Source organism: Sinocyclocheilus grahami, unplaced genomic scaffold (assembly GCF_001515645.1).
Source record: "Sinocyclocheilus grahami isolate Dianchi unplaced genomic scaffold, SAMN03320097.WGS_v1.1 scaffold990.1, whole genome shotgun sequence".
Classification (NCBI taxonomy): domain Eukaryota; kingdom Metazoa; phylum Chordata; class Actinopteri; order Cypriniformes; family Cyprinidae; genus Sinocyclocheilus; species Sinocyclocheilus grahami.
Window position 1 is genome coordinate 32,345 of NW_015506169.1, and position 13,381 is coordinate 45,725.

Sequence of the window (13,381 nt, forward strand, 5' to 3'; positions counted from 1 at the left end):
TGGTAAAATAAATGTTGTAAATTCAAATCAGAGCGTCTTGCGTGTCTGGGATGGATGTATTCTTGAGTCTATAAGGTAACAATAATATAATAAGATAACCTTGTTTGAAATGGGTTTGGCTAAAAGAAAATTTTGGTTTCGTCTATACTACTAGATACTTATACTATATTGACTGGGTTAAATAGAATTTTCATTGACTAAAACTAGACTAAATGTCATCAGTTTTCGTCACTAAAACTAGAAGAAAATAGTAATGGATAATTCTGACTAAAATAAGACTAAAATGCTCAGACTTTTACTTGACTAAAACTTGACTAGACTAAAAAGAGTATGAACGTGACTAAAACTAATAAAAACTAAAATGACAGCTTCACACAAAGACTAGACTAAAATTAAAACAGGTTGCCAAAAACAACACTATTAGGAATCATTGGTTAAGATTTATTTACAACAGAACAGCACAACCCAGATGTTCGAATTTGTGCGACGCATTTTATGGACGACAGTTTTTTGAACCTAGAAGAGTACAAGGCTGGCTGTACACAAAGGCTATTTCTAAAAAAAAAAAAAAAAGGGTCAATTCTGACTTTGCTATGACAATCTGGCGCTTCTGAATCAGCTATGTTGTAAAGCAGCGATTTTGCATTGCCTTTGCTTTGGTATATAATAGCACTTGTTGGATATGTGCTGGTCAGATGAAGAACAGGATGAAGTCCAGGTAGAGTGAGGATGAAGTTTAGACGAAGTCTGAGCATTAAAGCATATTTTTAAATGCATGCAATTATGAGGGAACAGGACAATTAATGTATAAAGGATTCAATCAAACAGCTTAAAACGAGGCTGTGTGTTTTCCCACTGTTCACAATTGTGACCACCTATGCTGACATCTCATGTGATCATGATCTTTTAAGTAATCAAGTACCAATAATATACCTTTTAGCTTTAAATCTGTAATCAGTATTTTGATGATGATGAAATGATGAAACTGGAAATAAATGGCTGTTTTGTTGTAATAATGATACATTATTATGTTTATTAGTAATAATGTTTTGGATGTAATAATGTTAATGAATTCAAGATTTTCACTTTTTCAGTTTCATATAATAGACAATTCTGTGTAAAATATAACCAGTTTAGACCCTTCAACCTTCAATCTAAAACTTTGTCATGACAGAATGTCAACCTCTGGGATTAAATAACATGCACACAAAAATAAATAAATAAATATATAAAATAAAAATAATCACATAATGAAATATCTCTGCACTTTGAACCAAAGATGACATGATAATATATCAATTTAAACAACAAATAAAATTTCTATGATTAATAGGGCTGGGTTTTGATACACATTTCACGATTCTATTCTATTCTCATTCACAAGCTTGCGATTCGATTCGATTCGATTCAATATGGATTATTTTGGATACATATCAGGTACAGTACATGCCAAATTTTCTCAAGGAAAAAAAATCTCTCAACTAATGCTGTAAAATATACATGAGAGTCAGTCGGTACTACAATACTATAATACTGAAGTTTAAAATTGACTGATTTGTTAAAATTACTCTTAATGAAGTTTTTAAAATAATAAAGTTACAATTACATAATAATATTTCTACTTTAATTCGTTTTTTTATTTTTATATAAACGGTGGCTGTCATACAACATAAATTAAACATTGAAAAACAGACAATTTTATAATGAATATGTTATATGGTGCATATATTTAGCAAAATGCCCCTCTGTACAGTTTATTTTTCTATCTGACTAATGAATTTATGGTCACAGAATATGTTTTTCTGAGGTAAATGTGACATTAAGTGACATTGTCTACAAGACGTTATAGGCCTATTGATGTCTTTGCGCGGAAGAAACACTGATTGAGTGATTACATGAGACAGAATACGGATTGTTGTACTCTTTCTTTTAACTTACCTTCGGATGTTTAGTCATGTTTATTGTTTATGTGCTGAAACTGGTATTAATGTGGAGATGATCAGTTCACGTCTGTTGAACTGAGGAGCTACAGCCAATCTATCACTCCACGTTAAACAGCGCCAAAACGGCATTTATTGTTTGAATACTGCAATACAATGGACAGAATTAGAAATCTGAGACTTTGTTTCATATTAAAAGTACCAAAGCACAATGCTTATTGTGATGTATTGGATGGGAGGTGCCCTTCAGTGTTCCGTCCATTAACTGAAAACAGGCTAGATTAATCGATTCTTAGGATTTAAGAATCGATATTGTTCCGAAAAAATGAGAATCGATTAATATCGAGATATCAATATTTTTTACCCAGCCCTAATGATTAATGTCTACTGTTTTCCATTAAACTGTTGTTCTTCCTCCAGGGGGTTCAGAAAGCTGAATCCTTCACTGAGCCGCATTTTTTGTGTTATTGGAGAAATCGTAAGTGAAACTGAAATTGTGTTGTAATCTGATATTTTAAATGTCCTCAAAGGGCCAGAAATCCTCACTAAACATCCTTAGCAAATCTTCAAATATTAGAGACAACTATGATCTGGTCCAGCGCTGAGAAAAGTAACAAGAACCATATGGATAAGCTTTTTGCAATAGAGCGCACCCATTTCCATCGCTCTTTTATTCTCATTTTATTTCTTTGAAAGGGAGCCATTATATATATTTTTCAACTTTATTACTGGTACCTGGTAGTACACACCATAATAAAATTGTGCTGTAGCAAACATTCTTTAAAATAAGTAAATAGGGGTGGCCCAATCAAATGTCTCTTCATTATAGTCAGGAAATTTAAATATTTACAGATGGATCCAAAGATCCTGTTTCAGGAAATACAGCAGTTTCTATATACATTCCTCATTTTAAGATTAAAATTGCAAAAAGGACAAGTAATCATTTATCAGTTTATTCAGCAGAAATGATAGCCATTCTGATAGATCTTAACTGGGTCAAGGAAATGCAGCCATTAAGAACAGTTATTTGCTCAGACTCTTATTCTGTCTTAATAAGTTTATTAAGTGGCAAGTCTACATCTAGACAAGACATATTATATGATATCCTACAAAGCATGTTCAAAATTTACCAATATAGATTAAGTATTTCATTTTTATGGGTACTGGCACATGTTGGGATAGAGGGAGACGTCATGCGCTATGGGCTCCCTCATTGGCCAGGGAACTGTTTTGGCAGCGTGCAGCACTGTTTGAATTCCTGCGTGACCGAAGACCTCAAAACTACGGTATTGGTAAATAATGCGCTGGTTTTGTGAGTTTTGATTGCCTGAAATTTGTAGACCTCGCGAAATATAGGCCCCGGAATAGAGAGAGAAAGTGTCTGACGTCGCGCAGTCGTTTTGCATTCAATTGTAATAGTTTTGTAACGTTATGTGAACTGGAGGACACGTTTTCCGATATTTAACGTGAGTGTATAAGAGAGTAATGTTACTGTGATCAGTATCCGTTCACACGCGACTAACAGTTGTTTTCGGTGTGTTGCAGTCTAGCGCTGTTGATCTGATATTGTGTGGCCATGCGGCATAATAAATCAGCTCGCAGGCGAAAGCCGTCGACCCCCAGGCGCAGATCTCCTCCAGAGCCGCGGCCAACACCGTCAACCTCCAGAGCCCGGCGCACCAGCGGACCCTCCGGTAAACACGCTCACACCGGCGTGTGCGGCATGCATGTGCACTTAATGTTTATTTTATTTTATTGAATGCTTGAAAAAACAATAACAATTGTCACGTCATAACAATACAACAACAGTCCAGGGTCATTCAGTCTTTCAGTCCAGAGGAAGTGCCAAGCAAGCCATGGACCCTTTTCACAAGACCGTGATGACGCGTTTAACGGTCATCAGCATCGTAAATCCTCGAAAGCTTTTCATATTTGTATTTTTTTTTAAATGGGAATGCAAAAAATATATTTGTGGTACTCACCGCTCTTCAAGTTAAGTTAAGTAAGTCGGGCTATGACGATTTCCGCTGCTGAGAAACCTGGAAATGTGAAAAAGGTCCATTGTTTTAAAGTTTGTAGAGAATTCAATAGATTCAAAATACATTTTCATTTTCGAAAGAGGTTTGCATTTAGTAAAAAAAAAAAAATCATTTGTGACCCTGGGCCACTAAACCAGTCATAAGGGTAATTTAAAAAAAAAAAATCGAGATAAATAATTTGAATGAGTTAATTTGAATAAATAAGCTTTCCATTGATGTATGGTTTGTTAGGAGAGGACAATATTTGGCCGATATACAACTATTTTAAAATCTGGAATCTGAGGGTGCAAAAAAAAATCTAAATATTGAGAAAATCGCCTTTAAAGTTGTCCAAATGAAGTTCTTAGCAATGCATATTACTAATCAAAAATTAAGTTTTGATATATTTACAGTTAGGCCTGTCATGATAACAACTTTTTTTTGTGCGATATATTGACCCAAAAATAATTGAGAAGTGATATTATTGTCATTTTAAAGACTATTTTATGCCACTGAATATATAATCATAATGTAACAGCATAATAATGCAAGAAGGCCTACACACTTCCAAATGACAACAAAATTTTAATTATTAAGAATATTTAGATCATGGAAATTATCAAAATATTAGATACCTTAAAAAACCTGAATAAATAGTAAATAATTTTTTTTTTAACAAAATGTGCAAAGAAACAAGTAGAAAAAAAGCACAAAAACTTGTATGGAGATTTTTCCATCTACAGATTTTCCCCTGACCTTCTTTTCTCTGTAAATGAAGGGTGCACACTATTGCTGAAAAACACAATCACTACTTGGCAGTCAGATGTCCGTATGCACAAAGGCACAGATCCCTAAACAAGGCCATATCTGCAGATGAAACTTTTTTTTTTGTAGAAGCATTTTAAAAATGTGAACTAGCACCTCATGACTACACCCCGTTATGTACGAGAAGCTGCAAAAGACACAGGCACAAGTGGAATGTAAAAAACCACGGTGACATTAATTTTTAAGTAAATATAATGGGCGATATATTGCGTCACCAAAAATTATTGAGGTCATGTACATATATTGCACGATAAGTCGATATGTTGATTGTTGCGACAGGCCTATTTACAGTAAAAAATTTACAAAATATCTTCATGGGACATGATCTTTACTTAATACATTTTTCTTCAATAATTGACTTGTACAGTGTATTGTTGGCTATTGCTACAAATATACCTGTGCTACTTATGACTGGTTTTGTGCTCCAGGGTCACATATATGAATATGATATTTAGCTAACAGGAAAATAAGATTTATGAAATAAGTATCACCTTTTTTTTCACATTCATGAAAACCAAAAATTACATTTGTGTAAGTAAACTCAAAATTAGGATTGACATAACATTGGATAAAATCAAAAACTACAAAAACTACATTTGTACCCAGTCTTACAAAGCAATTTGCTTAATACATTTATAGCATTTACAGAAAATCAGAGTACAGGCAGTTTTATTTTAGGATTTAGAAGAATATAATCTGTAATTATGAATTACAAAATGTTGTTAGCTGATGCTATCTGGCTACCTAATCTGATGCTAATTTGTACTGCTGCCACAGCTCCAAGTCCAAATATTTTTATTCAATCAACTAGTTAGGCTGATAATACACGGGGCGACTTTTTTTGAGCAATGTTGCTTGGGCACTTTTCCATTGAGAATGGGTAACAAATTTCTGTCTGGATACTTTAAATCGGTCGTGGGCCCTGTGTCTCACCTGGTGCCGTCTTTAACAACGTGCGTGATGTCATCGAGAAGGCGGAACTAGCGACTGACTTCCGAAAACAAGTGTAAACATTGCTGAAGCGCTTCCGCTAAAGTTCGCCAGCATTGTTCTTTGTTTGTTCTGTCGTGGTAGTCCCTCGATGACACATACAGGCAGGAGTACTGCTGCCACAGCTCCACGAACCTTTCCTCCATCTCATAATTCCACCTAGCAGCACCATCATCTCTCTTTCGTTTTGACATGTTTGAAACCTGTGTATGAAAGAGCTTTTGTGCTGCTATTGGTCAACGTCACCAATGTGACAGAACTCGTCGTGGGGGCGATTTCCCCACTCCACCCTAAATCTTTTTAGCATCTGTTTTCATAGTAACTCACAGATTCAGAGCTCTGTTGAGAATGTCTAATGGGATAGTTATATTAACCCTACTGTTTCTGGAATACTCTTCAGGTAAACTGAACATGTACAAAGTGAACTGTATGCCAAAGCATTAGCTAAATGTCTACCGTTTATGTGCTTTCTGTTCTAGAAGCGTCCCCGCGCAAGAAACACAGGTTTCGCCCTGGCACTCGAGCTCTCATGGAGATACGCAGATATCAGAAGTCTACTGATCTTTTGCTGCGCAAGGCCCCGTTTTCACGGCTGGTACTACTGCTTCTGTGCATCCTTCAATAACCACTTCAGACAAGCCTTTTGACACTTTTTGAAACATGAGTAAGCTGTTTTATTGATGTAAACATTATTTTTCCTCCTGACAGGTTCGAGAGGTGTGCCAGACATTTAGTCGAGAACACATGATGTGGCAGGGATATGCTCTAATGGCTTTACAGGAGGTAGGTGACAATTAAAAAGGATTTATTTTGCATTCACATTGTATTATAAAATGAAGAGTTCTGACCCTGGATGCTAATTGGTCCGTGGAAATAGCTGCTTAACATATCTAAATCACTGCACAGTACACACAGTGGAGAACTTTTAACTTTTAAATTAACTATAAAAATGTGCGTCTTTGGTGTTTTTATTATGTATGAAGGTGAATGTCAAAAAATGTGCAGTTCTCAAATCAAAGAATGAAAAAGATTTAAAACTTTTTTTTAAAGAAAAGGAAGCATATTTTTTGGCCATTAAGACAAAGGTAAAAAAAAAAAAAGTGACTGTAATAATTCTCATTATTGTAATTTCATTTCAACTAAAAGGTGAAGGCTGTAATAGTAAAGTTGTCCACTAGAGGGACCTACAGGATAAGAAATCTGGTGCACTGGTAAAATAGTTTTACATAATTGGTTCTGTACCAATTGCAGTACCACAGCAAAAAAAACCTTTAACTCATTCATTATTTTATTTTCATGCTAATAATAAGTAATGTTAACATGTAACTTTCAAACTGCAGTGTAAATGCAGACAAATTGATTAATTAATTAAAAGACCACTGCACTTTTTTATGCTTTTCATCCTATCCGTTGCTATGGTATCAATATTTTTAAGAAGGTTGATTAATAAAAGTTACTCCCAAAACCTTTATTCAAATTGTGAATAACGAAAAAGAAAGAAAGCTAAAAAAAAGAAAAGTCAATAATTAAACGACACTGCTTTGTCAGTGTTGGTATTGTATCAGACACTTGCACTTAACAGGCTATATGAAAAACAAGCTCAAATGGAGTTAACAAGGTTGTTTGGACGGCGAATGAGGAGATCTGTGTTTTGTCTGTCCGCATCTGAGGCAAGTGCATCGCATTAAATGCTTTCATCAACTTTTAGAGGTTATATAACATTAAATTATTGTTGCTATATGGGCGCTTAGTTTTTCTTGTTGTTTAAGGCCTACACTTGACCAAAATCTCATGATATAAACGATTAAGCGCTTATGCATAGGATATTTCAAATGTAGGCCTACAAAAGTATAATAACCTACTTTTTTAATACTTAGCATTGTTTAATTTGGCATTTTATTTAATAATAACGAATTATAATAGACATTGGATAATTTCAAGAAAAAGTTTGGATAATTCTTCACGGCACACATGACTGGGCTAGGGTATGGCAACTGCCATACAGAAACGCTGCCCCTGGCTGAGTGCATTCTGACTAGGGCTGGGTATCCTGTTCGATACTTTTTAGGCACCGACCGAATTGCCTCTACCATCGAGTATCGAAAAAGTTTTTGTCGTTCGGTACCAAATTTCGATACCTAAGGGGTCAATCTCATCAGCGTCAGTGAGCCAGTAAGCCTGCACTATAGCCGGTGTGTTCGACTAGAAGAGGTGCGGCACAGATCGATCATCCGCGAGAGCGACTCGAAAGCGCACAGAGCAGTCTGCTCTCTTTAGCTCTCGTGGTACTGTAATACACCTATCGGTCTGCACAGTTGGTCCGCGTCAAGTCGAACACACCTACTAGTTAACACCGGTTACACTCAGAGATGTAAGCACACATGTAAGAGGCTGACAATTAGCTGAACACATACTTGTTTAATTAGTGACGCTTAGCCTGCATTTTAAAATCTTTATTTGAATGACAAAATTTAAACCTTCATTTGAATATCATATCACGCTCTTCAATATTTCTATGAATAAATCTCTGACAGAGACTATCAGCCAATCACTGTGCGCATAGTTAGTAAGCATGCTGACATCATCCATAGCAACGAGGTCTGAGCTTACTCTGAGCTCAAGACTTCTCTCTATTCCTTAGTAAAAGTCTGTCTCAGCAGCTTTGTGAACAGGTTTTAAGAGAAAACTCTTAGCTAAAAACTTTTACAGCTATTTAGGATAACTTTTAGTGGTAAGATAAAATGTTTTGTGAATACGGGCCCAGATCTGTACTTACTGCCACTCACCTAATATGTGATCGTTCTGGGTAGAGCTGGGTATAACATGGACATACAGTTTTTTTTCTGAAACACACTCCAAGCAGTAGACCGATCACAACAGACTGGGGGCGGCTGACCATCACTCTGTTTTACCATCACTCTGTTGAGATGCTGTTATAAAGCACATACTGGCAGTATTTAATTTAATAGGAATAGTTACTACCTTTAATGGCTCTTTTGATAATTGATGATAATGGCCTTGCTGCTTTCATGCAAATTTAAGGTTTTCTTGTAGCAGCACACGGCCAAGTAATCACTAAATAATCACTAAGCGATGTTGGTCAGGGTTTCTTTTTATCGTATTATCTTTTTATTGTAATTGGGCCCCCTACATGTGGGAATATCTGGCCCTAATTACATATTTATTATAGTGCTGTCAAAATTAGCACACTAACGCAGACAAATAATTTTTCCAGTTTAACGGCGTTAAAAATATTTAATGCAGGGGCGGAGCTAGGGTTGGCCCCCCCCCTCACAGCTGCAGCTTTTGTCTTTTTTTTTTTTTTTTTTTTTCTTGACAAGAATTGCGTTTATTTAGATGCAGAACATATTTACGACCACATCAATTGGTAGACTTTTTCCAGAGTTGGACCGTAACGAAGTACATTTACTTGATTATGGTACTTGAGTACACTTTTTGAGTATCTGTACTTTACTTGAGTATTCTTTTTTCTGGAAACATGTTACTTTAACTTCACTACATTTGAAAGACAAATATCATACTTTTTCACCCTTTAACTGCAGTTATGCAATGAATTTCTTGTTTTTGTGTATGTGATGATAGAGGGAGTGTTATAACAAATCCGAACATGTGTTCACAGCCTGTTAATACATGTTAATACCAGGTGGAAATGTAATGCGTCTAGGCAGACTGCTTTAAATTGAAAAACAAACTAAATCTACATTGTTATTAACTCTCACGATGAATTTCTCGCATCAATTCACATTGTAATATTTTTGTATCGCAGTATACAGTGGGGAAAAAAAGTATTTAGTCAGCCACCAATTGTGCAAGTTCTCCCACTTAAAAAGATGAGAGAGGCCTGTAATTTTCATCATAGGTATACCTCAACTATGAGAGACAAAATGAGAAAAAAAAATCCAGAAAATCACATTGTAGGATTTTTATGCCCCACTGTATATATTTTTTATTGTAATAATTTAGAGTACATAACTTGGCTCTTTCATGTGCTTTCAGGCTGCAGAAGCATTCTTGGTCCGTCTGTTTTCTGATGCTAACCTCTGTGCCATTCATGCAAAGAGGGTGACATTGTTTCCACGAGACCTACAACTCGCCCGGCGAATCAGAGGTGTTGAAAACATGTGAAGTTGGATATTCTCTCTTTTTCTGTTTCTTTTTTTAAGATTTAAAGAATTTCTGTACAGACAGAAATGTATGGACACTTTCTATATTTGATGGCATGTAATCTGTTTTCAGACCTTCAATGAAATGTTCAAATGGTTGCATATATGCAGCCAAAGAAATCAAATGTTCATATGGCATCGTAGTGCGTTGATGACGGTAACCAATTTTTAAGCATTTTTTAGAATTGTAATATAAAACATTTTATTTTGTGTTGTAAAGTTGCAAAGATGATTTTTGTTCTGATGATGTTTGCTGATAATAAACCGATATTTGCAGTATTGCAGTTTGTGTTGGCAGCTCTTTGGCCAGTCAACACTAGAATGTTTAAGTGTTTTAATCAGCTTGGTTCTTAAATTGCATTAGAATGATAATATACACTATTGTCTATGTTCTTGATGTTTTTGAACATGGATTGCTAACATCCTGTTAAACTGTGGCAAATCCTCGCACTCCTAAATACCACATTATCAAAAGCTAATTATACAAGAGTTCATGTTTTCATCTGGTTAAATACAGCACTGTAAGGATTTGCAGTTGAATATCTTGCTGGCAGGGGCTAGATCCTGCAGGATATGTACAGTATGCCAAGGAAGGATACTGTAGGAGTGGGAAGGAATGCAAAGAGACTGATATTAGTGTAGGTGACAACCATTTTGACCAGGTGTGCCAGACTCCTGGAGGGCCACAGTTAGGGTTGGGAATCGAAAATCAATTCCAAATCCAGAATCGGTTACTTAATATCAGGAATTGGATACTTGTAAAATTAAAAATTCAATTCCGCCTATTAGGGCTGTGCGATATTGAAGAAAAATGCGATACGATAATGTGCCACATGCTCAGATGAAACAGTTTTACTCCGCTGTTGCGGAGTCAGTTCTGTGAACTTCTATAAATATCTTGTCATATATATAGTTATTTGTATGTACTGTATGTATGTATCAAGAGCTCCTGTAAAACCACAACAAATTCCTTGTGTTTGCGCACACTTAAGTGGTGAATAAAGCTCATTCTGATTCTAATATAACTAGCATACATGTTTCACGTTTTGTGAGAGGAAAGCACCCCTACAACAACTTCTGAAAGTGAACGGTAGTGTTTTACTCTAGCATTACATAAAAATGTCATTTTAACATTTACTCTATGAATTCAATATGCACTGATTCTTATTTAAGCTACAAAAGTTATTTAGGTAAGAGCAGTGAGTGATTTTCTCTTTGTCTTTTGTTCATGGCCCCAAATATTGCAAGTCGTAGCGATATGCATATTGCGATATGTTCATTTGCGCTATTTCAATAATTTCGATATATTGCACAGCCCTACCGCCTATCAATTCCTGTGTGTGCATATATATATAAATATACACAGTGGGGTGAAAAAGTGTTGGCCCCCTTCCTGATTTCTAATTTTTTTGCATGTTTGTCACACTTTAATGTTTCAGATCGTCAAACAAATTTAAATATTACACAAAGATAATGCAAGTAAATACAAAATGCAGTTTTTAAATGATTTAATTTATTAAGGGAAAAAAGCTGTCCAAATCTACGTGGCCCTACGTGAAAAATTAATTGCCCCCTCCTGTTAAATCATGAAAGAACTGCAATTAACCACATTATTTTAGAAAGCGGAGTTAAATTTCACTTGCCACACTCAGGCCTGATTACTGCCAGACCTGTTGAATCAAGAAATCACTTAAATAGAACCTGTCTGACCAAGTGAAGCATGCTTAAATAGCAACACATTAGCCTTGTCCAAATACCCACACTTGCGGTCTTTCCACTTGACCACTTGACTACTTGTATGACGTATTTCCTGTATTTGGCCCAAGTGTTCAAGTGAGGATGAAGACCACAAGTGTGTGTCGAACTTTTCATTACCTGATGGGACACACTTGTAGTGTTGTAAAAATGCAAGTGTTTACATAGCTTTATTTTAATTTTAAATACTTTGCATTTTAAAATCAACTTCTAAATGTCTGTTCAGTAGTCCATATATAACATGACAATTTAAATTTGTGGTGCTTCTAATTAAGTGATAAAAAGCAGTTGCAAATGTTGTACAAAATAAATATCACCACTATCATCTTTGCACAAATAAAATGTAAAAACACAGTTTTTCTACCAAATTATATGTAATATCTCATTATTATATTAATATTTAACTTGCATTGGAAATGTTTCCGTGACCTCTCGCGAGATCTCGGCAAAAAGTCTCACGATTTATTTCCGAACATGTTGCATGATGGGCTACACTAAGCCTTGAATAGCGCTCCGAAGCAGTATTCGAGATCGTATGGATTTAGTTTGCTTTAAGGGCACTGCGCTCTGGCGTTTTTAAAACAATTAAAAAAAAATTTGGACAAGGGGATTATGCCGCGATCTAAAGAAATTCAAGAACCGATGAGAATCAAAAGAGTTGACATGTATCAGTCTGGAAAGTTTTATAAAGCCATTTCTAAGGCTTTGGCTCCAGCGAACCATGGTCAGAGCCATTATCCACAAATTGAGAAAACTTGGAACAATGGTGAACCTTCCCAGGAGTTGCCGGCCAACCAAAATTACTCCAAGAGCACAACGACGACTCATCCAGGAGGTCATAAGAGAACCCAGAACAACGTCTAAAGAACTGCAGGCCTCACTCGCCTCAATTAAGGTCAGTGTTCATGATTCAACAATAAGAAAGAGACTGGGCAAAAACAGCATCCATGGGAGAGTTCTAAGGCAAAAGCCACTGCTGAGCAGAAAGAACACAAAGCCACGTTTCACATTTGCCAAAAAATATCTTGATTATCCCCAAGACTTTTGGGCAAATATTCTGTGGACTGATGAGAATTACAAGCCTCTCTCATCTTTTTAAGTGGGAGAACTTGCACAATTGGTGGCTGACTAAATACTTTTTTCCCCACTGTATATATACACAATATTTTTTTTTTTAAGGTAGTGAAAAGAGGCTGTTAAAAATGTATTTGCCTTTGAATCATTCATTCAAAAACACTGATTCATCCAGTAATGAAACAAGTAAATCTTGAGTGAGTCATTGAATCATTCTATTAATAAATTCCATGAGAATTTGTTTAGTTGTTTTAGTAATATTTTTTTCTTCAGAATTGAGAGAACCACAACATCTACAGGTGCATCTCAATAAATTAGAATGTCGTGGAAAAGTTCATTTATTTCAGTAATTCAACTCAAATTGTGAAACTCGTGTATTAATTAAAAATTCAGTGCACACAGACTGAAGTAGTTTAAGTCTTTGGTTCTTTTAATTGTGATGATTTTGGCTCACATTTAACAAAAACCCACCAATTCACTATCTCAACAAATTTGAATACTTCATAAGACCAATAAAACATTTTTTAGTGAATTGTTGGCCTTCTGGAAAGTATGTTCATTTACTGTACATGTACTCAATACTTGGTAGGGGCTC

At 35.5% G+C, this 13,381-nt stretch overlaps 1 protein-coding gene across 3 annotated transcripts; it reads left to right on the forward strand.

The window, feature by feature from the left end:
- Window positions 1-3,133: 3,133 nt before the first annotated feature.
- LOC107565247 (histone H3-like centromeric protein A) lies at window positions 3,134-10,651 on the forward strand. Of its 3 annotated transcripts, none has more exons than XM_016250467.1 (5): window positions 3,134-3,226; window positions 3,486-3,634; window positions 6,253-6,368; window positions 6,482-6,556; window positions 9,791-10,651. In XM_016250467.1, the coding sequence occupies exons 2-5, from the start codon at window positions 3,517-3,519 to the stop codon at window positions 9,917-9,919; spliced, it is 438 nt and encodes a 145-aa protein (XP_016105953.1). In that variant the 5' UTR covers window positions 3,134-3,226; window positions 3,486-3,516; the 3' UTR covers window positions 9,920-10,651. The 3 variants fall into 3 exon arrangements, with proteins under 3 accessions (XP_016105953.1, XP_016105952.1, XP_016105951.1); XM_016250466.1 differs by having other exon boundaries at window positions 3,134-3,232; window positions 9,791-10,650; XM_016250465.1 differs by having other exon boundaries at window positions 3,134-3,406; window positions 9,791-10,648.
- Window positions 10,652-13,381: the final 2,730 nt, after the last annotated feature.